This window comes from Harpegnathos saltator, unplaced genomic scaffold, assembly GCF_003227715.2.
Source record: "Harpegnathos saltator strain DR-91 unplaced genomic scaffold, Hsal_v8.6 scaffold285, whole genome shotgun sequence".
Classification (NCBI taxonomy): Eukaryota; Metazoa; Arthropoda; class Insecta; order Hymenoptera; family Formicidae; genus Harpegnathos; species Harpegnathos saltator.
In genome coordinates, this window is record NW_020230078.1 from 717,501 (window position 1) to 745,000 (window position 27,500).

The 27,500-nt window shown below is 53.0% G+C and overlaps 1 protein-coding gene across 1 annotated transcript in view; it reads left to right on the forward strand.

The window, feature by feature from the left end:
- The window catches only part of LOC112588762 (uncharacterized), a 95,902-nt gene that overhangs the window by 32,707 nt on the left and 35,695 nt on the right, over positions 1–27,500 (forward strand). Inside the window, exon 5 of the mRNA XM_025299572.1 lies at positions 13,726–13,763. Coding sequence (XP_025155357.1) covers positions 13,726–13,763 — 38 coding nt within the window. The remainder of the gene's footprint in view (positions 1–13,725; positions 13,764–27,500) is intronic.

Here is a 27,500-nt window from a genome sequence, read left to right on the forward strand (position 1 = left end):
CCGCTTGATCGATGAGAGATTTTTATATCGCGACTTGGGGCGGGGGCAGGGGCTCGTTCCCGAATAAAATGCCGCTTTTTTCCCGTTGTCGAGGCTTTTCCCGTTGTGTTCCGCGGAGGAAGCTTCATTCTGCCGGCGAACTCGGGAGGAGGATTGCGGAGGAGAGTGCGGTTTCGGGATGATATCGCGTGCTGTAAGACACGCGAGAGAGAGAGAGAGAGAGAGAGAGAGAGAGCCGCGAGCGCCGCGCTGAGTTGAGACTTGAAGGACTCAAGGAAGCATACACACGAGTTACATGTCGGTACTCGATCAGCGTCGCGCGAGGCGGACGTTAACTTCGTGGAGTAAGACGCGAGCTTTTCCGCAGGCCGCTTTGAAGAGTTATTTAGCGTGGAACTGCCCACGGACTCGCGTCCGAGACTCGCTCAAGTATCGTGTAGTCACACAATAGTACCGCCATGCTTTGAGATCATGCACAGAGGGGAAGAGGAAGAGGCCGCACATGCCCGGCTGCGCTGCGCGGAACGAGGAAAATTTCCAGGCTCGCGATTGTTTCGCACTTCTCGAGACTCCGCGGACGTATCCGGGGAGGGCTACTTACGTGCGTGCGCTGAAAGTTCGACATCTCGAAACTACGAGGAGAAAAAGAGAGGAGAGCACACGATGATACATGTGTAGCATCGCGCGTCGTCTCTCTCTCTCTCTCTCTCTCTCTCTCTCTCTCTCTGTTCCTCTTCCTCATCGACGTCCGTAAAGCGACTCGCTCGCGGAGCATCGTCTGCGGGAGAGACTTCAGCTCGCGACGTCGAGCACGACAACGACGTACACTCGCCCCGTCCTCAGAACCGGAGAGACATTCGCGAGAGCACCCTCGAAACGCGAAATCGAATTCTACCGATCTCGATACTCGGTCGCGTGTCTGCCAGTCTCACCCTCGCGCTCGTCGACTCGCTTTTTATCGGTGGGACCAGCCGCGAAAGTCCTTCCCGCGCGGGGGGGGGGGGAGGCGAGGGAACGAGAAACCGTCCTTACTTTCGGCCCCTATATCCGAACGGAAGCGAGGGAAACGAAGAGACGCGGATCGTTCGATTTGCTTCGGGATTGTTTCGCGAGCTGTGCTCTGACGACGGGATTGAGCGCCCGGCGGGAGAGGAGGAGAGGAGGGTGGACATTCTTGGGATCCGCGTGGCACCCAGTAATTTATTTCTTGCCAGATCTCTCCTCCTGACCACAGCATGCCTGACAAGGGTGGCGCGCGGAGCTTCATTCTCTTCGGCCGTCCCCGCCCGGCTCCTCCGCGGAACACAACTATTTCGAAATCAATTAAACTATCGAGGCGACCGAGTGTGCGATTGAACCGTTAATTAGCAGCTGCCGCCCACGCGCGCGCGCGCGCGCGCATGAGAGAGAGAGAGAGAGAGAGAGAGATAAAGCGAGAAGGTCGTCCGCGTATCTTGCAAATTATTACGCCGAGATAGTCGCGCGTCTAGCCCGGCGCGGCGACGACGCGTCGTCGGTCTCGCGGCTAATAAAGAGCTCGTCGAGGAAGCGCGCGGATTTGGAAGGTCAGCGTGCGAATTGTCCACGCCTTCGGCTCGCGTATTAACCCGCGGCGGTCTCGACGGGCCCCGGCTATCTCGCGCCGAATGCGCGACATTATCGAGATCCATTATGGAGGGTGGCTCCGTCAAACGGAGTATTTTGCGAAGGAGCGGACCCTCGTCCGGCGCAAAAAGCAAAAAGGAGGAAGTCCAGGAGAGCGAAGTGTGCAGGAAAAAATAATCGTCCGCCTGTGTCGTGAGCTTTGGAGCTCCATCAAGCCCTTCGAAGAGTTATGAATAAGGGATGAGCTCGCGGCATGTGTGCGCGATGCCGTGCACCGACGTGGCCGTGCGCGCACTCACACGCGCGTCCGCGCGCGGGTTTTAAGCTCGATTGTATGACGGTAAACGAATAAATGTGCAAATTTGACGAACCAGCCTGGCTCGCGCTATTCGAAAATACGTAACGCACACGCGTGCGCCGGGGTACACGCGGGGACGCATGCTGCGCACGAGCGGCCAACACACTCGCGCGCTCGCGCGTCACACTCTTATACGCGCACGACGACTACGTCGTGACACGTGCATGATGCACGCATACTCTTCCTCTCTCTCTCTCTCTCTCTCTCTCTCTCTCTCTCTCTCTCTCTCTCCCTCTCTCGTTGCAGCTAGCGTACTTACGCAAAACACGCGTGTGCGCGTATACGTGTACGCGAGAGCGTACGTGCCTCGTGTGTCGGAGGCGGCGACGGCGGCGGCGGCGGCGGCGGCGGCGGCGGCGGCGGCGGCGGCGGCGACGCTGGCGACGGTTGTGTGTACGTGTATGGATCACGTGTGTGTGTGTGTGCGCGAGTGCCGCGCGTATGTGTGTGTATGCGCGCGCGCGATCGGGGTGGACTAGGGACTCATGCGTATGCGTACAAAATACGAACTCTCCCAGGCCAGCGAACTGGGCGTTCCTATACGCTGGGCCGTGAATAAAAATAATTAACGGAGAATATATACGAATGTCGAAGCGCCGATTGATTTACGGGAGTGTGCGAAGGTTCGAGGCGGGACCCGTAATTTCGCAAAAACCGCGTATCTGCGGGCTCGGCCTCGATTTTTGTTTTTACCTCCAGACCAACCAGCGCGGCCGATCGACTGCACGCGTGTACGCGCGTAGGTGGGATTTTTTTTCTCTCCGCTCCTCTACTCGTCGCTCTCTCAAACTGCTGGTCCGACCCGGCGGTCCATGATATTTCACGGATTGCCACGGATATTACGGATAATTAAGCAATGGATTTTTTGCGTTTAATCGAGTGCATAAATCAAATACACTCGCCGACGCTATGAGATGCTTCAGTTCAAACAATCGTTCGCCCGTCCTTGAAAAGCTTTTTTTTATTGCGAATACGCGGAGTCGCGACGGGCGCGCGACGGAGGAGACTAGCGACGCAAGGGAGGGCTGAGGGGGGCTGAGAGCGAAAGAGGTCGCGGGTCTTGCTTCTTGCGGCGGTCGTCTTCGCGAGATTAATCCCGGCCGTGGAAAGCTGGACAGAGAACGGCGCGTCGCGCTCCGGATCATGCATGGAGCGATCGTAATTTGGGGCGATTAATTTTCGAGCTCGACGCTCGATGAGATCTCGCGAGGGTGAAGCGAGGATTCTCCCCTTCCCGTGTCGCGCACCGCGCGAGATTAATCGAGTATGATTTTTGAGAAGCCATTGGCGCCGACCGCGAATCCCGCGCGGATCGATACGCCGATACGTGAACGCGGACGGGCGGCGCGCGGTGCCGCCAATGCGTCCAGGTGCGCAAATTTGCAGGTAACGAAAGGCAGATGGTAACTACCCCACGGTAATAACCGGCGCGGTTTTACTCGCGGCGGCCACCCTTGAGATCACCGGCGACACGAGCCGCTTTGTTGATAAATTCGCCACTTGAGTAATCGATCGTCGCCCCATGCCAAAATCCTCTCGTATCGGACACGTATCGCGTTGTGACGTAACACATGGCCGTGTGCTAATCGTTTAATATTATTTTCAATTAATATTATTTCGCGCATAGTTTTTTTCGTGAGAGGCTTCGCGAGATGGGCACGCCGTATGTTCAAGATGTTGTTGCTTGCTTAGCTTGCTTGTCTCTGGGAGAATGTTTGCCTCTGAGAGAATATTCTCGCGGGGTAGAAACACGACAATTCATGAAAATAAGAATAACGGTGCAGTCAGGCGAAGTGGATTCACCGTACAAACGCGAAAAAGTTCTGAAATAAATAAAGAGATTTGACTTGTATTCCTCGTCTCCGCCGCCGCCATCGTTGTCGTTGTCGTCGTCGTCGTCGTCGTCGTCGTCGTCGTCGTCAGACTTTCATGAGCACGAGAATGCTCTCCGCCCTTGTTGGAAAAATATTCTAGCCGCAAGTAGCTCGGTCGCCAAACATTCTCCGGAATAAATACGCGGCAGCCTCCTCTCGTCTCGCTTCTATTACCCTCCAAGAATAATAACCGTCTTTTAATTAAAGGAAACTTTCCCCCTTCCCCCCCTCTCTCTCTCTCTCTCTCTCTCTCTCTCTCTCTCTCTCTCTCATTCTACCTCGCTCGATCTTTCCCGAGAGGCTCTCACGGTACGGCGTATCTCGCGACAAGAAAGCTCGACGTTTCTTGCATCGCTCGATTCGCTCTGCGAGTCGCTTACGAAGGTGAGAAGAAGCATAAGCGACTTAACGCCTCGGACGGCATCGCCACCCTCGTTGTAACGTAAAAAACCACGACGGGAGACAGGAGATTGAAGAGAGAGAGAGAGAGAGAGAGAGAGAGAGAGAGAACGGCACTAAGTAACGAGTACGAGAAAAAGTCGTTCCTCTCCGTTGCGATGCAGCAAGACGGATGCGTCGCGCGGACATAAAGCAACCTTCTGCCTCTGGGAAGTGCGATGAAAAGAACGCAGGAGAGCTTTTCACCCCACTTTCCGTAAGTAAGTGGCCACGTACGTGTCTCGCGTAGGTCTACAGGTGTCAGCTGACAATGACTCGCATGCACGTCCTCATGAGCCCGCGCGCCTATGTATGTATGCTATGTATGTACACATGCGCTCGTCGCCGGTACAGGGATAGAGTCGGAGGTGAGAAGGGTTCGCGTGTACGGGCCCTTCGAAGGTCGCAAGCCACCAAGGAAGCTTATAATTTCTACATCGCGCGATTAAGGCGAGAAAACGAGCACTCGCGACGAAAATGCGGTGAGAAAAGAGCTGTAGTCTTGAGAGGGAGAAAGAGAACGAAAGAGAGAGAGAGAGAGAGAGAGAGAGAGAGAGAGAGAGAGGGAGGAAAGGAGGATGTATATCCTTTAAAATTTCATTGTCATTTAGCAACGATTCTTCCACTCGACCTTGCGGTCGTCGTCCGTACTGCAGACCGAATACAGACCGCGCGTTACGCGCGACCTCCGTAGCGATTTTCTTACACGCCATATTTTTTGCTATATTTTTGATGATCTTCCTGGACGACCGGCGCACCTCCACTCAGCCTTCCACTTGCGTCTCAACGTGTAAGGGTATTACGCGATTATGTATGGCGTAGGCATTGTCTCGTGAAAAAGCGAGAGATCGGCCGGCCTGACGTTATGATACGAAAAGCGCAGCCTCCGGCAGAAATACGTCCATTCAGCTAGATGTTCTCGAATTAAGAAGTCCATTATTCCGCGGAGCATTGTCTCCGTCGTCGTACCAATTTCGGCATCTGCCCAATGGCAGCTGAGGAAGAGAAGAGGCGCGTCTCAAATTACTGCCGCACGAGTCTCGTCATTTGATTTCTCTGTTTCGTGCACTTCTCCGGGGCTCTCCTCCGGTCCGGCTCGCGCCCGCACTGCCCGCCTGTCGCTAATCCCGAAGAATCCCAAAAAGGTTCATCATCTGCTCTCGCGGAGATGGCTCACCGCTGTCTGTTTACGACGGTCGTACATAATGGCGAGCCGCGTCTGTTTGCGGCGTTTTGTGGACAAACAGAATCGACGATCTCCTTTTCATTTCGCCCGTGGGTTACGCGCGGCGGCCCTCCCCTATCCCCCTATCCATGTCCACCCCCTCGCACGCAGGACCTCTCCTTTAGCCGCGCGAGCGTTTCTTTTGTCAACGTGCGCTCGAGCGTCGCGACCGCATTCTGCATATTCCGGAATCTACGCGAGATCCTCGCTGCTCTCCGCGGCGCCGCGATTGTTGCGCCGGGAGAAACGGCGCCGGGAGAAAGGAATCGGGAGTGATCGAGCGCTCGCGGTGAGTTCCTGCCGGCGCGCCGGCACCGGAAGAGAGCATCGACCAAGAGAGCCGTCAGGATGTTGACGTAGCGGTGCAGTGACGCTGTTAAATATTTATCTCGGCGGGGCGCATCGACGGTGACACAATGCTCCTGGCGTCTTATAAAGAGACCCCCGAAGCCACAAAAAGCGCGCATCCTGCTAAAAAGTCGGCCGAGGCAGGATCATCTCTTAAGATCCGCTGGATATCCGATTGAGCGATCTGTTGCCCGAAGAATGCCGGGTCTCGGCCCTTCCGGCCGAATTGTATTATTGCTCGCTGTCCTTGTCGGATCTTGTCGAAATCAGTTTCTTGTCGATCGCCGATCTCGACGGTCTGTCCGTGTAATTAACGCGATCGCGCGCAATTTAGGGTACTTCTTGTTCGTGATATCCGGTAAATGTCGACACACACAGTCGTTGATACGACGAGTCAAAGTTTTACGCGCCGTGTTAAGGGACTGGTGGAATTTCGGGGCTCTCGACATTTCGCGCACTCCCGCGACGTTTGACACGCTGTTTAAACGGGCTAACGGGTTCCTGTACGTATGTACACATATCTTGCAAGTGCGCATCCTCAATGAGGAGGGTTTTGTCTCCGCTTCCAAGTAATTTCCTCGTAACGTCAATTTTCCTGGAGACTACTAACCCTTCACGGTACGTTCGAGCGCCCTCTGGGAAAACAAAGGTGTCACTTCTTCAAAGAGCTCTTGTTCTTCGGTCTCCTTTTCTTCGCTCTCTTTGGCCGGTTTCTCTTTCTCGCTCTCCCTCCCTCCCTCCCTTCCTCCCCCTCCCTCTCCTCTCTCTCTCTCTCTCTCTCTCTCTCTCTCTCTCTGTCTCCACCCCTTTCTCTCGTCACTTCTGGCCGTTTTACCGTCTAGAGACCTCGATACTGTCTCTCCCTCTGTCTATCCACCCACCCACTTATACACCCACCTATCTGCCTACGTACGCGCGGATTTTGTCCCGAGTATATCTGAAGATTTTCACCTTTTCCCTCAAACGACTCATCTCCCTCGGGAGACCGACTCGACTCGGTGAAATGTGCGGAGCGATTAATGAAATTGCGTCTCAGTTTGGTCAGAGTAGCTCGACTATTGCGCCCGTTCTTGATACATTTAATTGCCCTATCGCATTACCATTTTCGTCCTTTCATCTAGCTCGCCTTTTTTCCCTTTTATCCGCCGCCGCTTCCTTCTCCCTCGAAGAGACGCATTGTCTCCCGAGGGACGTCGCTTCAACAGGTTACAAGACGCCACGATCCGAGCGTCTTTGCTCCGTTTACCCTCAAGGAACCCCCGTCCCTTAGCAGCTTCCTCAGACCCTAAGGAAGTCCGCTCACCCCAGCGTCGTTCTCACACGGCGCAAGTTTTCTCTGTCCTTACTTGGCGGCCAGAGAGAAGCGTCCCCCGAAGATTTTCCGGGCCGCGGGCTACGAAGGAACCTGTTGATGTAAAGAATCGCTCTGCCAGCATAACGTCGGAAGAAAGGACAAACGATTTTCTTACGAAGACGCCCCACACTCCTCGGGCTCTTGCAGGGGAAGGAACAAGATATCAACTTGTTGCTGTCGGTATTGAGCGCGGGCCAAGGATCAACGCGCGCGAGCGGAGGGTCGGTTTTATTTTATTATTTAGACACGGCACGCGAGACCGGCTATCCTCTTTCTCTTTCTCCATTTCCACCTTCGTCTCGGGATTAGCCGTGCTTTGTTCCGGCTTAATATCACGGACTACTTCGCTATTACTTCGTCTCGGCGGTAACTGTTGTTCGGGACGCGTTATCGAATCGAATCACGCCACGGGGGAAATAAGTCGCCCGGCTTACGATCTCCTCGCGCGACGTCGCGCGGCTCGATTGTACACTCGGCTGCGACCGAATTTTACGTCCGTTTGTCGCGCGTTTGAAAAAGTTTCTCGTTTTCTCCGTCCGGTAATTGGATTAAATTAAATCAATAAAGTCAGTTGTATATATATATATATATATATATATACAAATACGGTAATATTTAATCGGTAAATACTCGATGCGGCTCACTGAAACAATTTAACTTTAATGTTATCATGTAAATGTTCTGCTCCAAGTGATTATATCTACTTGATTATACATAATTCAAAGTTACGCGTTGAAGGAGGCGATTTATTTGTTTCTTCTGAAGAAGAAGGAAAAAGAGACGAAGAGGCAGAGGAAACTGTTCGTCGTAAAATGGTTCGTAAAACTGCCGCTAACCCGTTTCGTATTTAAATCATCTTTAACACTATCCCCCATAACCTGAAGTGATTAAAGTCCCTAGATCGTAAAACGCTTCCGTGAAATTTACGGCCGCGCGTTATCGCGCGCGACAATGACCGGTGATTAAGGGACGTTCGCGTTTCGCGAACTAGCGGTTCGACTATAGGCGTTTCTTACTAGGACACTTTGGCTAAGCGTGCTCACTTCGAGACACTTGTTGAGCATTGAGCTAAGATTGTCCGAGCTAAGAAGCCACTTGTTGCTTCGTCCTTCCTACAAGGAATTCCACGGGTCCCGTAGCAGGATACTTAGCACTGATAACCGCAGAAATCCTATGTAACTTCGACCTCCGACCACTTCCGCGGACCGCCGAGATTTTACGGCTTTGCCGAGTCGCGTTTCTCGTGCAACTCGCGCACCGTTGCGGTTTCTTAGGATTTAATCGTCGAGAGGGAGAGCTTTTGAGCTTTTTGAGTTACTCGGCGAACGATGCCCCGAAATATCGCGAGCATTCCTCCGTAAGGAAATCATCTTTCCTCATGCTGAGATTATTTTGTCCGCCCTCTTCCCACCGCGATTGAAACATTCCGCTCCCGCTTCGACGACTGCACCAAGGGGGCGTCTCCTGTGATGGGGGGAGGGGAGGGGACACATGTTCAGATACAACCGAGAATCCCTCGCGCGCGATAGAGCGCTTAATCGAACGTCGAGTTATCGAATACCAACTTTAGATACGGGAGTACGACTTCGCTCTCGACGGGCGACAATGCGCGCCGCAGAGATATACGTTTGGCGTATGGCATCCGGAACGCATAATAAATCCAATTGTAAGAGAGAGAGAGAGAGAGAGAGAGAGAGCCGTATTCCTGCTGACCTCTTATACGGACAGATTTATTTCCATTCGATTATCGTCAGTCTCAAGTCTTCGAGTGAGAGAAAGAGAGGAAACGAGAGCGCCGTGTCACCGGACTCACCGGACTGATTAACAGCCCGCTAGCTTCGTGCTTCGTCAAAAGCGGGTCGCTTATAAAAGAGAAAGAAAGGACGAGTGGAAGTCTATAATTGTTTACTTACAGCCATCTCGAGTTGCGAACGTTTATTTCTATTTCGAGATTGCAGCTCGTTCTTTCTCTTTTGCAGAGAAAGAGAGAGAGAGAGAGAGAGAGAGAGAGAGAGAGAGAGATAAGGTAAATATATAGAAAAGAGTACACTTCACCAATTTTCTTCATTTTGAAATATGTTATAAGGAATGAAATTCTGAGTGACTTTTCACGATACAATTATATGGAGGTCGTTGTACGTTGAAGTATATTTGAAGTAGACAAGCAGTTTTCATTCACTTTAAGTATAGGAAACAGTACGTATAAGCGGGAGAGGGGCTCCGCTCGTCTCCAAACAAATCCTAACCTAACCTAACTTATTGCGTCTTTATATATTTTTGGACATTGTTGAAAAAAGTTCTCTTAAGATCTATCACCTGGTTCAACTTAACTTATTATAATATCTGCATATAATTAGGTGTTGTGGCTTTTAAGGAGATCTTTTCAACATCGCCCAACAATATATAAAGATGCAATAAATTAGGTTAGGTTAGGATCTCTTTGCGGAAAGGATACGGGGGAGGGGCGGAGCTCCTCTCCCGCTTATATGTACTGTTTCCTATATTTCTATGTATACACTATGTTTGAATTAACTGTTCAGATTGTACTGTAAATAACGTCAGCTTATGATATCTGGAATTTAATTCCAGGATAATCAAAATTCCAAAACTTTAAAATCAAATATTTCGGATAAGCACTATAAGTGACCCCCGTATAGTTGTATCAGGAAATCACTCAGAATTTCATCCTTTATGAAATATTTCAAAATGAAAAAAGTCGGTGAGGTGTGCCCTTTTTTATATATATTTACCAGAGATAATTGCGACACGACGTATGTATGTGTGTGTATCGATCTGACACTGACGCTGGTCCGAATTAATAAATTTCCAGGGAGTTAACACGCTGAATAGGAAACTTAAAAAAGAACACAGACTCGCCCTGAGTCTTCCGCGATGATTAGATTCTGCCACGTGTCCATTGTATCACCCATCGGCGCGACGCCCCTTTCTGGGTGCACACGCACGCTCGTGTGTTGCGTATGCGTACGGCGCTCACGCATGCTCAATCATCCGTGGAACGTAAGACGAGAGCCCGAAAGCAATCTCATCGCACAAAGATATCTCGCTCGTTCGGCGAGCTGGCCTCCATGAGTTTCCATCAGACCGTGAGATCGATAAGAGCTTAACGCTCGTATTGCCGTCACTCCCGAAAAAGAAACGACCGCTCGACGAAATTTATCGAATGCATCGGGACGTAGTCGCGTATATATCGTACACAATGATTAGCCAGGCGTGTCGCGTAAAAATTTGAAAACTACCAAACTGCAATTGCACATCAAACATGAAGTCCTCGTCCTCGAATGCTGATCATCTTCAACCAGGCCGCTGAATCTCGTTTGAAGGAGCGCGTGTCAACTCGGCTGGCACGACGAAATTATCTCGCACACTGACACGCGGAGGAACGTATCCCCGACCGTATCCCACGAGAGAGGTTTGCGCGAACCCTGCCGAATATTGTAGAAAACAGCCGCCTACTACCGGTGGAAATAACTATTTTGTTTCATATTTAACGCATAGGCACGCGTGTTGTTTCGGCTAGTCTTTCGCGCAACGAGCGCCGCATAAATGATGCAACCTGCACAATGAATAATGCGTATAATATATAATCCATATCCAGAAATATCGTGTCAATGCTCGGACAAGCGTATCGAGGCTAAATCGTCAAAGCCGACTCTATACCTAACGAGCGCGCGCATATACGCTTTACGCGGTCGCGGCAACAGGAAACTAATTATAAATCTGTTTCCAACAACGCGCGCCGTACGTCATAACTATACGCGCGCGTTATAATGTATCAGCGTGCGTACTTCCCCGGCGCGCGCGCGCGGGGCACATTAGAAAACTATTTTTAAGTCTATTACGCATGGCGTGCGGTATAACCGTGCGGCCACCGTGCGGTGGAAAAGAGTTTAACGCGGGAACGCCAAGAGGAGCATTCGCACACAATGGCGGACGCGCGGCTAATTCTACACTCGACGTGATCGCCGCGAGCGCTAACGCGCTTTCCTGCCAAAGGAAAGCTCTCCTAATCGTCTAATCGCCGTAGAACGACGCCGAAGTACGCTTCAAACACGATCAGCGGCGCGACTCGGCCATCCCGCCACGAAAAGGGTGGCGGGGCCAGGAGGGGGGAAGAGGGAACATCTGATTGATCATTAAGGGGTGACGGACAGAACGGGTTTCGAGAGGAGAGGAGAGGAGAGAGAGCTGGTGGTGCGCGCGAACGGGACGACTCCGGCAGGAGCAATCTTTGGCCGGACGAAGACTCCCATCGAGACGCCCGGGGATTTGATTTTCAACCCCATCGAGGCGAGGCGAGGGTGCGCGACGATTCCGCCATGTTCGAACGTTCGACTTTGAGTTTGCTTTTATCGGGTTACGCAACGTCCACGAAAACCGGTCGGCTAAGTTCTTTGTCTACAAAGCCATCTGTCACCCCGAAGAGAGCCCACGAGGAGAGAGGGTGTGTGAACGGGGCTCGGTGGGTGTGTGCGTGTGTCTGTGCGTGTGTGCGGGTGACGGCAGCCGATACGTGTGTCGCGGAGCCGCGTTACGCGTGTCGCGCGCGCGTGTACGGGGCGGGGGGAGGGGGAGGGGGAGGGAGCGGCAGGACGGAGCGCGACGACGTGTGTGTGTGTGTGTGTGTGTAGATGCCAGGCGTACGCCAATATGCGAGATACGATCGAGATAAAAGCGAGATAGCGCGACAAGTATAAGCGGACCTTTGGGATGTGTATTGGGTATTGATTTTCTCCCCGGCGCGGAGAGTTACGCCAGCGGGCTAAGCCGAAACGCGACAAAGTTTATTAATCCCGCGGCGGCAAACGCGTCTGCGTGCAAGAAGACAGAGGGAGGTCCCGATCGCGGGTCGTACGTCGGAGACGCGGGCCGACGAGAGTTCGGAGCGATGGGGACTCGCGCGAACGGACGTGTCGAGTGCTGAAACGACGCGCGATCGGTCTGTATCTCGACGTTTGCAGTTGATATCGCGCCAAGATAGGACCTTCCGGAGAGTCTTCCGTAGAACGGAAAGTCACCGCTGTCGTGGTGAGTGCGTCCATCCTCTTTGGCACGGCGCAGCATCGCGCCGCCATTATCCCAAGTTTTCTAATTAACAACGAACTTTGCGACTCTGCGTTATATTTCGGTGTGTCGCTGTTTAAGTTCACTTAACCAACTTAAATCTCGGAGCCGCATAAATTGGTCAACTCCCGGGAGAGGGCGGCGGTGGGGTGGAAAGGGGACGGTGGAAAGGGCACGTCGGAAGATGGATAGGGAAAGAACGGGAAAGAGCGAGAGGGAGGTGGGAGGGCACGGTAGAGAGAACAGCTAATATATCATAAACTTAAGGACAAAGAGGACAGAGGATGTCGAGGCTGCGCCGGAGAATCCGCAAACTCTGGCATCCTCACGGCGAAACTTTGCCTATTTGTTAAGTCTTGCCGGCCGAAACTGTCTCAGATACTGGCGTCGAACAGCACCTCACACCTACGACCTCCTTGGCCATCCTCGTCCTCCTGCCGGGCTTCCTCGAGCCTCCGTCCTGTGCATTCCTAGTCGGGACAATGCAGTGTACGAAAGTCCACGTCGTTGCACTTGAAGCCTCAGATAATAAAGATCGAAATGCAGCGCGACTCCTCGAGATGTCTCGAGTATCGCATACATGCGACGATGATAATATTGACGATTATAAGCGCGAATCGAAGCGCTGTCGATCTCGATATTGCGAGGAAAGAAAAGAACGAGGAGAAGAAGAGAACAAACGCACGTTATTTATTATTAGCAACGCGCAAGGGTAATTTTCGACGACGCTTCTATTTTTCGAGCACTTTCAGTTAAATAATTCCTGTCTCGTCGAGGAAGCAGTTTATTTTCAACGGCGAGCCATCGTGCGGCGAGGAATCCCTCGGCAGGACGTAGCACGCGCGCGCGCGCGCTACATTTATATCACCTCGATATTTATGCGCGATCGAAATTCGCGAACTTTGGTAGGTGTGACGCGAAGCAAAAGCTCGTCGCCGACACGCGCGCGTTGCATCGTCCATGCGACTCTGTCGGGGATGGTGGCGAGCTTTGGAGAGGGTTTCATTGTGACGACAATATCGCCTTGGGCGGCATTGGCGAGGTGGATATGCAAATTTCGAGAAGTGCGGCTTAGAGCTCTCCGGAATTTCACTTTGACAAATTTGTCTATGCCGCGCGATAATGCACGAAAGTTCGGCGTGCGACGGCGTTTTTCGCACAAAATCGCTATTAGTCACGTGGCGGATGCGAGACTGTCGAAGCGGCCGATGGCAAAACCGAGATATTCGTTCCGGGTGTTCGCGCAGAAGATCCCCGTCTCACACGCTAAACGGCGATAAAACGGCCGACGATTCTACGAACAGCGCGATTCCGACGCTATTTTCCGGCGCGCACGACGCGTAACGAGTCGTCGCGAAAGATGAGAAAGCTAATTAAGACGACAGCGCCGTGACTCGCGGCGTTACAGGACGATTAAGCCAATTATGATCCTTTGTTTCAGGGGACGGCACCTTTCGCACCGCCACGGCAACGTTCAACGTAAGTATATTATCACTCCCGCGGCGATATTGGTTCGCGACCCGTGAAAAGTGGAGTTTCCCTTCCGCCGGGAAGCTCGATACTTGTCGCTCGCGCGCGAGACAAAGCGCGCCGAGCGATCGCCCATTGTAATCGCACCGCCCGACAATTTCTCGCCAAGTTCTACGCCAATGCGCGCACATATGAATGTCGAGCCGGGGGTAGGACAATGCGACTCGGCGCGTTGCGGCGGTGGTGGCGGCGGCGGCGGCGGCGGCGGCGGCGGCGGCGGCGGCGGTGGCGGCGGCAGCGGCGGCGGCGGCGGCGGCGGCGGCGGCGGCGGTGGCGGCGGCGGCGGCCGCTTCGTCGTCGCGCGACGTCAGTGATGACGCCGGGCGTCGAGAGTCGGAGTTGCAGAAACGAAGAAGAAAGGATATCGCGAAGGGGTGGGACGCTCGCGAGGGGGAACGCGGAGACGCGCTGTAAGGTATATAATCACGCTTGCTGCGCTTCTTCCCTAATAAAAGTCTCACTGTCAAGCCGTCTCCACGGGTCGACGACGGCGTATACAAGCGTGTCACAGACGGGAAAGCGCGTGTGCGCCGGCGATGCAACCTCCGCTTGCTTGTCTCGCCGCGAATATACGCGAAACGGCAATCCAGGACGGATCGGGGGAGAGGAATCGCTACGTAAGAAAACAAAAGGGGGCTGACGCGAGCGGAGGGCGCGTGCGGGTGGAGTCACGGGTTAGAAACGTTCGCCGTAGCGGCGCGTCCGGAACTGCAATTGTTTCTCGTTTCTTTTCTCTCTTCCTCTCCCTCTCTCTCTCTCTCTCTCTCTCTCTCTCTCTCTCTCTCTCTCTCTCTCTCTCTCTCTCTCTCTCCTTTTCTTTCCTCGGTTCCTCGATCTCTCGATGCGCACTTGAAGACGACGCGTTCCTCTTCGCCCCTTTCCGCCTCGCGCGCTGTTTTCCTCTTCTTCTCCTCCTCCTCCTCCTCCTCCTCCTCCTCCTCCTCTTGCTTCAATATAACCGCCTCCCTCGCGATCGCGCTGCGCAATCATAGCGGACGCAATGTTCCGCGATCTGCTCGAAGAGCGATTTGCAAATTAATTTGGCTTTGTCGGTCGACTGTCAACAATACGCTGATCTTCCGTGCAAACACAGTGCCGGGTACGACGTGCGTGTTCGCGTAATGTCGATATACCCTCCGCTTGGGGGATTGTCTAGTGTCGCCATGTTATGACCGCGTACCGACTGTTTTTAGAAGAACGCGCTTTCTTTTTCTGTCTGCTTCCCCCCTCCCTCCCTTTCTCTCTCTCTCTCTCTCTCTCTCTCTCTCTTCTCCCCACTTTTCTCAGCCACGCAAAAGACTGACGTTAAATATTTACATTTATTTCGCAATTACACACGAGTATCAATTAGAGGCGCCACTCACCGTGTCGTTGGGCTCGACGTCGAGTGGCTCGGTTACACCTCGCAGGTGAGCGGGCTCCTTCCGGCATTAAGGCTATTAAAGCGCGCGACAAATTGAATACTCGATCGTCCAGCTCGGGCTTCATTGAGATCGGCCGAATGAAAGAACGTACGCGGGCGAGCGTGGACGGAAATGAAAAGAGGCGCGCTACTATTCACCCGGCGATTACCCTCCAAATCGTCGGCGGAAGGCGGCCGAAGGGACACGAGGGGCGCCACGGTGTCTTCGCGGCGCAGTGTCGATTTTTAAAGGGCCAAGCGTTCGAGGGTCCTTGGCCGGGACAGGTCTCAAGGTGCGTGTCTCTCGTGGTGGATTTAAAAGACCCTCGCGGCGGGAGCATGCCTTCGAAACGATAGGACCTGGCTCCGACCTGGAACCAGATGGCTCGCTCCCCACTTCCCCTTCGTCGTCTTCCACCCACGTGTCTACAAACCGACGGCGGTCTAAACGTGAAAATGGATTTCTCACCCTTCCCCACTCTCCTCCTTCACCTCGTGCTGCTGCGGCTGCGGCTGCTGCTACTGCTGCTGCTGCTGCTGCTGCTGCTGCTGCTGCTGCTGCTGCTGCTGCACCATTTTCCCTCTTTCTTCGAGCGCGGTTGCTCGACCGACGATACATTTTCGTTCACGCTCACGCTCCTGCTACCGCCACCCACACGCCGCTCATTCACCCTCGCGCGCACACGTTAATAACGCATCTCGATGCGGGCCGGCGTCGGAAGAGAGAGAGAGAGAGAGAGAGAGGGGGGAGGGAGAGAGAGAAAAAGGGGGAGAGAGAAAGAGAAAGCGGAGGAAGAGCACCGCGCCGTCGTTCGACATATGTTTCGAAGTCATTGTGCGCCATGCGGCGAAAGACGGTGTGTAGCGGTAGTATGCGGCCCCGTGAACGGTTCTCCGCTCGTACGTTATTAGTACTCTTAATCTCCCGTTATAGACGAGAGCCTCGAAATTGGTGCCGGATACCGTTGAGAGGATCGACCAATCTGCCGCGAACGAAATTCCGCATTTAACGACGGCCGGGAGAGGGAGACGGGCGGGCGGGGGAGAGAGAGCGCAGGCAATAGTTACGCGTGCGTGTTTTTTTTTTTTTTTCTTTCGTTCTCCCTCTGATCGTTCCCTATTACTTTATTCGCTCATCTAGTTCCTCTTTCTCTTTTTCCTTTTTTTCTCTGTTGCTTTCTCCTCGTGCCCCGTGCCGAGACGCTGCGTTTGAATACGCACGAATGGTGACTCGAGTGGGTGGATAGCGATACGTAAAGGAACAACCTTAGGCTCCGAGAAGAGGCACGCGCGATACTCTGCTCTTGGCGATTGTCATGAGTATGTCAAAAAATGAGGCGCTCTTGTCGCCGCGCACACTCGAGCTTTCAGTGCTTAAACCAATGCGGGGACGTTTACTTTAACTGCTTCGGTGCATCTGCGATTAGCTTGTTGTTTAATGTCGAATTGATTGAATGTAGTCATAATTTCGAACCGGTTTTCGCAATCCATCAGTGTTTGGTAAACAACAGTAATTTCATGAATCCCTCTCATTTTCATTGCTTAATCGGTGTTTTTTATTTCATACAAGAAATATTGATCCTCTCGATCGGGCGAACAGTGTTCTATGAATACGAGTCTGCAATTAATTATGCTTAATCAATGACTGTGAACAATTTACGTCTATGAATATCAGTTTAAGTCCCAAAGGTGCCGAGATTTATATTCCTAATAATATTTCTCCAGAACGCGAATTCAGATACTCAAACGTTGTTAAACTTTCCAAAGCCGATAAAGAGGACTCTACCGAGAGAGAATAACAACTGAGATATTCTCCATTGATCCTCGAGGACTTCCCGACGCTATACGCAGGATTAAAACAACCGAAATGTTGACTCGTGGAAGAAGGTTTATTTCTATAATCGTGCGATAGAGAGAGCTGCGGCGTACGAGTGTCGCGATGCACATGATAAATAGGACGCGCAGCTCTCTCAAAGAAAAGGAGACCGCGAAGAGGGAAATGGTATCCCCCAGGTGTTTTTCCAGCGGTGAAGCCGCGATTCGCCGAGCCACGGCTGGCACGCGTTGCGGTGAGATGAGAAGGGACGCTGCGTGCAAAAGGGAGGACGGGCAGGCAGGCAAGCGAGTAGGCAGGTTTCACGGGGCACGACATTATGTTTACCACACGAAACGCCCCCGCAACGCCTCGCCGGAAAACCGGATGTCTCGTGCTGAGAATTAGCCGGGCGGATTTACGAGCGGCGACAAATCGCGCCTTCTTCTTTTCTTCGCGCGCGACGAGAATTAGACCGCGTTATTAGGCGCTTAGAAACCGTTTAAGTGGCGGGGCCACTTTGGCACAAATGCGTCGCACAATTCCACTACTTTGTAAAAGCCCTCGGCAAGTTGCGCCCGCCGCAATTAGGCCCATACTACCCGCTGGCCCTTCGCAGTTTGTAAAGACGATCGGTCGGGGACGCGGAGAAGGGAAAAGAAGACGTTCTTTGGACGTTTCTTTGGACATTTCTACGACCGCGCACCGTCACGCTAACGAGACACCTCGGTAGCTTCAAGCGAGAAATCGCGATAAAGAGGAGAAGGAGGGGGAGGAGGACAAGGTTGTTAAATCTGTCTACGATTGTCCGGAAATTCTTGCCGATACATCAACGGCGTGCATTCATCGTGTCGCTCGCGCCAATTACTCTGGCCGTCCGAAAAGGAAGAAAAAGAGCAAATATAAACCGTTAAACAAGTCGCTCGTTGACGCGATGGTGAATCGCGCACCGGCGCGATTGCTCGACTCATCACGATATTATTGAATCAGCTAATAATTTGTTACGATGATTATAATTTGCACGTTCGATTTAACATTCGTTCGAACGAGCTTCGTCCGTCCAAGCGACGTTCGATTGGATCCAAAATCATCTCTTTTCCTTCGCAGGAAAGATTCAATAGGTAATTGTGAAACCATACGACCTCTCGTCCATACAGACTCTCTCTCTCTCTCTCCCCACCCCCCTCCTCTCCTTCTAATGTAAAACGGGAAGATAGACTTTTTCGTTTCGGGTGATAATCGAGCGCGTGCACGCTTTTCGATGCGTGACGAATGCGCGTACACGCTGGCATTCGGAAGTGAGCTCGTTCCCTTCCGTGCCGGGGATCGCGCGCTCCCTACGAATCCGCTTCCGTGTACTAATGCCCCCGCAAAAATCGATCGTACCTCCGTCACCTTGATAATCTCTTTCTTTTTCCTTGCTCGCTCCCCCTCGACTCGTACGGCGCGTACGCGCGCGCGAAGGGAGCAGCCGGGCGTCTGGCCAGACGGAATTTCAATGGGGCACCAGTGGGGCACCCCATGGCAGTTCCGTCCTCTAATGTGGAAGTAGCTCGTGCTACCTGAGCAGCTGCGCGTGTGTGCGCGAGGAGAAGGGAACTCCCTTCGCGGGAGTTTTATTTTATTTTGCCTTGCCTTATGGGATATCAAAGAGAGCGAGAGAGACAAAGAGTGAGGGGAAGGCCCCATAGATAGACGCCGCCAGGTACCCCGTGGGCCAACGTCACGCTTGAGAGGGGGGCCATCTGCCCCCTAACGAGTATGTGACGTCAGGTGTGACGACGTGCGTTTAGCCGAAAGAGCGTCCGTCTCTTATGTGTCGTCGAGCGTCCCCTTTCTCTTTCACGAGCGCGCCTCATCAAAACGTACGCTAATTGTGGCCGAAAGTTACGTAGGAACGATCCGACCGCCGCCGTCCCGTGCGATTCGTAGGCGCGATTGTCACGTGACCATAAAATGTAGCACCGACCGTATAGACGCCACGACGAATTTCCTCCCATTTGCGTATCGAGAGAAGAGATAGTCGCTACGCTGACTCGTGAAATTTTTCCAATTCTCAAGCTTCGACGAGGAGTTATGGCGAAAGTCGTTTTCGATCCCTCCGAGATCCCACCCGAAACTGTATATCATGCTGTTAAAATTACTCGTCCTCGTGGGCGCTCTGAAAATAATCGCACATTTGATTGGAATGTACAATCCTCCCAGTGCGCCGCTTCGCTCGATCATCGCGCGCTACGACTCACTTTTATCGCAGTAGGCGTATTTCGTATCTTTAACAAGACCATTATATTATTCTTTATCACGAGACTCGCTTTATCGCGCGGGGCGGCTTCTGAAGATATGCGTATATACGCGCTGCGCCGCGTGTGCACGTGTATATCGCATGCCGAATATACGAAGAATCCGAAGAAACTCGATATGCAAACTGGTCTCTTTTGCTTCGCAACATTCACCGAGTGGCCTGTGCGACTGCAGTTTCAAAATTCATTTCTTTTCTTTCATCTCGACAGAGTCCAAATATAGCACTGAAAAGTGTCGCTAAAACGGATCGAGTATACTTTCTCATAAATTGTCATAAATGTTACCGAAGCTGGCATACATTGTCACACAAGTCTGCTCGTCTCTTGAAATAGAGCTCTTTGGACTCCATTTTATCAGTGCTGTACCTACGAAGATTGCGCGCTTATGTAATGTCCTGCCATGAAATTTAGACGCGCAACCCCTTTCGTGGCGTATTGTGCATCGGTCATTTCAGAGAACGCGCGGCTGTCACCCCGCGCTTTCGATCCGCGCTCGAGGATTACGCGTGCACATTGGGACTCGGTCGCGTGTTACGCGCCTTGTACGTGCGAATTCCAAGTATAAGTACGTAATATGCAGAAGCAAAGGGGCATGCGTCACGGAACATCTGCCACGGGCGCGTGGCCCCCGTCCGTACCCCAAAGAGCACCGACTGAAGAGGAGGGTCCTTTGAGACAAAGAAAAAGTATGACGTACCGGCAGCTGCCGTGTGTGTGGTGACGTAGGGCCTTCCTCGTCTCGTCCCTCCCTCTGTGTTTCTCGGGACTTACGATCACCCAAGGTGAGAAAGAGAGAGAGAGAGAGAGAGAGAGAGAGAGAGAGAGAGAGAGCTCGCGTCCAAAATCGAAGATTTATCGCCTCGCGAACGCTTTCGCCGCGGTGCGCCCGTCCGTTCATGTTGCAGCAACTGCGGCTACAAATTAGGGACGAAGGTCAGTGACGCGCGGCTCCCATTCGGCGAGTTCTCTCTCTTGTTGCGGAATTGCAGTTCTCTGCAAATCGGCTTTTGCGACTCGAAGTAAAGGAGAAGAGAGAGAGAGAGAGAGAGAGAGAGAGAGAGAGAGAGAGAGAAAGAGAGATTTACGCACACGACGCACGAAATGACGATATCGCAGACGAGATCTACGTCGCTCGCGTAATATGAGCGGCACAAAGTACGCAGTCTCTCGCAAAAACGTCGCGCCGCCCGTCTACGTCAGAAGTCTTCTCATCCTCGTCGTTCTTCTCGCGGAGGCTCCCCGTCCCTCCGGCACGTTTCTCCTGTCCTCGCCTCCTCCGGCCAAGAGAAGAGATGTAAAATGCGGGTGTCCATCCTCAAAGCCTGCAGCCCGCCGGCCACCGCGCGTTTTTCTCCTCAAGAGAAAAGCGGAAGAGGAAAAGAGAGAAAAAGAGTAGAGCGCAGTAAAGCGCACTAATCTCCCAAGTACACGCTCCGTTGAAAGCCTGCCCGCCACTGTCTTTTCCCAGGTTCTCTTTTTTTTTTTTTTTTTATTTTTTACGTGCCCAATAGCGGCCGTTTTTATTTGCCCTTTAATCAAACCAGACCTTTGTTTCATGCGTCAACGAGCGCGCTCGCGTCTCGCCTCGTCTCGCTTCGCCTCGTCTCGCCTCGCCTCGCCTCGCCACGGCAGAATAGCGAAATCTTCCGAGATCGGAAAAAGTAATTAATGGAGACGCGCGCAAAGCCGCTTCCACGCGGAGCATTTTTCTGTCGTAACGCTTAATCCGCGGTAGCGCGGTTGAACCGCACGACGCGAGCGCAATGCGCGAGTTTCAACGAGTCGGAAACTAGACACTGCGAGCTCGCGCGCGGAGTAAAAGGATCGAGACGCTTATTATTACCTGACGGTTCTTTCGCGCGACCCTTGGGCTGAGTGTTAGGCACCCCACGTCGCGTCGCTGCTAATTTTCTCACATCTGTCTCGACCCGCGATTCGTCCTTACGTTCGGCTGAGTGCCTCCGACCCGAATCGTTCTCACTGCGCCGGGTATCACAGCCGGGTCTTATTTACCGACTCTCTCGACATCGATTTTCCCCATAATACAAATTGCGACGTTAATTGTATTCTTTCGGGGAACGAAGTAGGTCAGTTTGCACGGCGGCGTGTACTCGTATACGCGCTACGAGGCTCGTCAGTTGACCGAGGATTTGCGCGTACGCGCCAATAGTTTTCGAAACGACATTATTTCCATGATTACGACGCCGCACCGGCGAGAACCTGGGAGTGCCAGGACAAGGAACAATGCGGAGCCACGTAAATGCGACCAATACGCGCGCCGTTTCGCTGGAAAGGTTCCGCGAAGGTAGACGCGCGGAGTGAAGCGAGGAGAAAAAAAGTACGCGCGACACACTTATATCGCCGCGCAGCGCGCACTCGACTGTGCGAGAGCTAAGAATAGAGGAAGGAAACAATTAATTGTAACGAAGGGGAACAGGAGCTGGTTTAAAAGGCACTCGACGGCCGACCGGACTTTCCGTTGTCGCTTATCTCATCTTAATTTCGCGTCGTACGCCTAAATAATGTACTGCGTCCAGTGGGGGAAGGAGAGAAAGAGGAGGAGCCTACATTACACCATTGCAGCGCGAATGCCGCGTTTATAACGTCGCATGATCAATTTTTCATATGTGTACACACACACACACACACGCTCGCGAGTCTTTGAAAACGCGCGATATATCAACTTCTTCTCACGTATCTCGCCAACGTCCTTGTGCGTTCGATTCCACAAGATGCGTTCTCGACATAAACGCGCGGGCACAATGACTGTCGCAAATCGCGAGTGCATTTGGAAAGGAAATCGGTGGACACATTGTGGGCGAGACAGATGCGCGTCTTATACACGGAAAAGCCGCAGAATGAAAGAAATTCTCGGGAAAGGGTGCGCGCATGCAAAGGAGCGACTCCTCTTGCTCGCTCGCATCCAGAAGGAACCCTTTCGATTTGCATCTGCGTCCGAAATGCAGCGGAGAGTCGTCCCGAAATACAGATGTTTCTGGAAGGAGCGGCTGTTTGGAACGGAAGGAAAATAGGATATCGCGAGTTGCCGAGCCGCTCCAAGACGTTATTTTCGATTGTGAAGGGATCCTTCAATTCGTGGTCTTGCCAGGTGCGCCTCAGGATCACCTGCTCGCCTCTCTCGGTCGAATTTCTTCGCCAAAAACGGAAATTATATACATCGTGGGAACCCCCGAGAAATTGCCCAATCCGTCTCGAGGGTTGCTCGTCGCACAGCCGTCGAAGCAGCGCATTGATCGGCGCGGCGACGAAAATCGATGCGCGCGACGAAGAACCGCGCGCGTCTTGACTCGCGACACGCGAGCGCGAGAAGCGAATCACTGCGTGAAAGTTTAAGCGCGATAAAAACGCAACTTTTAACTGTCAGTTGCTTCAACACGCGGAGCTCGAGTACTCATTCAATCACGCGTAAGCCGTATTTATGTCTATTTGCGCAGTCCGTACGGGGTGTGCGACGTCGCGTAAAATATTGCCAATATCCTGAAAAATGTACGCGTCGTCTCTTCAGCCCCGAGGAGATTCGCTCGGAGGCGCAAACTTGCTCGCTCGCTCGTCCGCTTCGTACCATCGCTGGCTAGCTCGTTCGTCCGTTCGCTCGTTCATTCGTTCGTTCGTTCGTTCGTTCGTTCGTTCGTTCGTTCGTTCGTTCGTTCGTTCGTTCGTTCGTACGCTCGCTCGCCCCCAACTCGCTTCCAGACGCCGCATAAAATTCTTGCATCGCGCCACGTCGCTCGTCGTTCGCGCTACGAATGCAAAAGTAAAAAGTAATGGACACGTACAGCCTGGCGGTCTTGAAAAAAGGCCGGTTGGATCGTCTCCGACGATTTCCCGTCGTTCGTAAATTCCTCGCCACCCCGAACCTTCGAACGCCACCCTTCTCTTTCTCTCTTTCTCTCTTTCTCTCTCTCTCTCTCTCTCTCTCTCTCTTTCTTTCTCTCTCACTCTCGTCGTCTCGCTTCATCTCGCGCGCACTTTTTGCGCGGAGATTTTTCGCAACGCCCCCTACCCCCGTTCACCACCTCCGACGACCCGATGCCCAGCCCTCCTCCCCCGTCATACCGGCGCTTTTTTTTATTTTACCCCGCGCGTCGCCGCTCGGACCGCTGGGCGATCAATGAATTGAAGCGTCCGTCCTTTTTTTTTGGTCAGCCTCTGGCTCTCTTCGTTCGACGCACTGCCGCCTGCTTCGCCGTCACCTTTGCACCACCCCTCGTATCCCTCGCACTCTCTCCCCCGCTCTCCCCCGCTCTATGGACGGATATTCCTCTCTCGTTCTCTTTTTCTCTCCCGTGAACTTTCTCTCGTTCTCTCTTTCCCTCATGCGCGTGCACTTTTTTCTCCCTCCCCGTTTCTCTCTCATTCTATCCCTCTCCCTCTCTCTCTCTCTCTCTCTCTCTCTCTCTCTCTCCCCCTCTCGCTTTTCGCACCGGTTCCACTCGCTCTCTCTTTCTCTTTGCCGTTCTCCGCGCTCGGACCTCTCTATCAGCATATCTCATTCTCTCCCCTTTCCCTCCACCTTCTCCTCTCCGTTATCGTCCTCCTCCGCCTCTACCTCCTCCACCTCCTGCGGCTCTCGTCCTTTTCGTTCCTCGTCCAACTCGCCATTCCACGGTCGGGAGAAACGGACTGGAAGCTGTCCCTCTCGCACGCTTTTCCACTCTAGGTTCCTCCGTCTCCCTTCCGTCGGCCTATCTGACCCTGCTGCTTCCCTCTCTCGCTCTCCACATCCACCGTTCTCTCTCTCTCTCTCTCTCTCTCTCTCTCTCTCTATATATATATATATATCTCTCTCCCTTTTCCCTCTCTCTTTTTCTCTCTCTCTCCAGTATGGACTGGACATTCGAGCCTCTCGGGCTTCCCGCGGGGTTCCCGTGCATGCACGCACACGCGGACGCATACGTGCATCTCACATGCACCTGCACGCATGCATATCCCGCGTTTCGCGTTCTCGCATCGGCAGATAAATCTCGCTGGCGCTTACGTGCGGCGGATAGAGAGGGACGACGAAAGAGGGAAAAAGGGAGGGAGATGGAGAGCGAACGGGAGAGAGAGCGAGAGAGAGAGAGAGAGAGAGAGAAAGAGAGGGTGAACAAGAGCAAGAGAGGGGGAGGGAGAGAGGGAAAGAGAGTGAGGGTGGTGTTGTCGAAGGGGGATGCGGCGGGGGTGGATGGGTGCATAGTAGAAGCGCATGCGCTCGAGTTAGACGAACACCTTTCGTTGCATATACGCGTTTCTATCTTCTTTCCGCCTGCATCCGGCTCTCTCCCTCTCTCTCTCTCTCTCTCTCTCTCTCTCTCTCTCTCTCTCTCTCTTCTGCCGTTCTTCCCTCTCTCGATTCTATCCCTCCCGCTGTTTCACCCTTTCCACCTTTTTCGTTGGCCTTTTATTTCAAAAGGGCCCTGGGCTAATGCAAATTTCCTCGTAAAGTGACGGCCGAGCCGCCGAATTACGTCGCGAGGCAATGCAACGGCGTCGCGAGCTCGCAACGGCGGAGGATGCGTGGACGGGGATGCACCACCGCCCGGAAATGGACGCGGCTCGCCCGTCGGTTGCATTTTTAATGTCGCCGTTCCATCAAAAATGCGTCGGAGATGCATGCGCGCAGCATGCGCGCACTCCAATTCAACACTTTTATTGCCATTTAGTGTATAATGTCATCCGCGGAAATTTGATATTAAATTTTTTTTTCCGAAAAAATTAAGCAAATCGCACATGAGATTAAAAATAGCGATACCCATTCCGGGATTCCCAAGCCGTGCGAGCCAATAATATTACGTACGTACGTGCGTACGTACGTTCTGCAATATTAAAACATAGCTGTTGTTAAATGATGCATAAGATGCCTATTGCGTCTAAATAAACCGGCGAGAGAGAACGTCCATGAATCGTCGCGTAAAACAGGCGCGGGTGCGCGTCACACTGTGAAATATTCGACGAAAAATTATCCCGAGTCTTGCGAGTATATCCGCGTATCCGCGATGCGCTCGCGCCCGATTGACCGGAACGGACACGGCGGGTCTGCGCGCGCGGGAATAATTACGGCTTTCTTTTAGAGAGTGCACGGTCGATCTTCCTCTCGGCGGAAAGTCGCAAGTTTATTCATTATACCGGACCGCCAGCGCCGGACAGCGCCGCGGACCGGACAGTTGGACTGCCAACCCCATCGAGGATAGCTGCGCGCCCCAGCGGCAAATAAAATCGTATTTCATCCCTTTGCCGGCGAAAATTTTGTCCCTGCCTCTCTCGCTTTCGCCCTCTTTCTCTCGCTCTCTTTTTCTCTTTCCGCGGCGTAAGCTCGTACATCAAAGCTCGCCCGCGCCTATCTTCCTCCTCGAATGCTGCTGCTGCTGCTGCTGCCGCTGCTGCCCTTCCCTCCTCGCCCTCCTCCGTCTCACCCTCCTGAGTCCACCATTTCAATCCCCCCACTGCTCTCACCGTGAACCACCACATTGCCCAACTACCCCCTTTTGCCGCCCTTCCGACCGCCACCCACTCAACCCCATCCTGTATACAACTCATAAACTTTTGTACGGAGCTTTAGTAGCTGCGAGCTAACTTCCGGTCTCGCGACACACGTTTGTTTTCGTATCGGGCACAATCGATATCGATCGAGCGGTCGGTCGGCGCGAATTCGCCCGTCCACGAGAATGCGTCGCTGACTACGTACCGTCATCGTAAATCCGTCCCCCTAATCACTCGTCGTCGCGCAGTTTCGTCAGTGAAAAAGTGCCCTGTCATAATCGTCCGGGCTAGCAGCAGGAGTGCGCGCGATAGCGCGCTGCTCGGCCCTCAAAAATAATTCAAACGAGCACCGACGAGCGGGGGAGGGGGGCGGGGGGGGGGAGGATAACTCTCGAGGAGAAACTAAACGGCGAGAATAACGAATGGGAGAGGAGTCGCGCGCGGTTAATCGCGTCTCGAGACCCGACGCGACGCGACGCGAACGTCGTCGCTGCGAGGCGCGATGTTTGCACATTGCGACGATGAAATGTCGCTTCGCGCAAACTTTCGCATTGACGCTGCCAGAAAATGCTTATATGCGGTAATTCAATTAATGCGCAACACGTAGAGCGCGCGCGCGCGCGTCAGCTCGCGTACGGATCGAAGAGGGTGAATTATATCGGTCGGATACGGCTGTATTTTTATTTAGTTGAATTTTCAACGACGCGCCACGCGGAGGATATAAAATACGAAACGGCCGCCAAGTTAGCGCGAATGCACCATCGCGATTTATTTCAACCCTTCCGCGGACTACCCTGGCTTCGGGATACAGAATGCAAACCCCGACGATAAGCTAGCTGACCGCCAGTGGTTTTCATCATATAACTCGATTAGCTCTGAATTCTCTCTTTTTCGATATAATTCAACGCGAATGCAATTTTCAGTAATTGCAGCGGCGGTGGAAAGCAACAACCGAACGGAAGAGCGGATGGGAAATACGCGAAATCCTATTAAATTGTTCGCTCACGAAATCATCTTTAAGAGCGTCCGCAGTGAGCGGACGACGAATCCGAAATGGCCGAAAGAATTTCTCTTCCCGTGGCGCGACGTGACGTGACGTGACTCGTGCTGGCGTACGGAAAGAGGCGCACGAGATGTGCGCCTCTTTACTTTACTTTGACTTTAATTACATCACGTTCACGGGCAATTGCTCGGCGAACTTGCGGACGAAAGTTCGCGCAGCCTCGGTCATAACGATGCGTTGACACTCGCTGCCAAGACTGTCGCCAATTATCACTCGACTCCTGTCAATGTGGCGTCCGGGAAGATTAATCTGCTCTCTGCCGGCTCTCATCGCGAGACGTCTGCCGCCTGTCGCGCGTAAAAAGAAGCAGGAGGAGAAAGAGGAGAAAGAGAGTGAGAGCAGGAAAACGCGCGAGGAGAAGAGAAAACGTTCTCGCTCTCGACTGCTCTCGCGTTCACGCTCCTAATTACGCCAAGAGAGCGCGAAGAGGAAAAACAGGAAACAGTTAGATTTTTAATTGGGAAACATAACTGCCGCCTCTCGAAGTCGGACCGTTTGACACGTGGCCGCCACGCGAACCTCCCCGTTAAACGCCCCCGAAACACCCTTGTGGAAAGGTACCGTTAGGGTCTGACCCCGCTTTCCTCCTGGAGCCCATAATGACAGGTAGCGCGCGGTAGAGTAATTA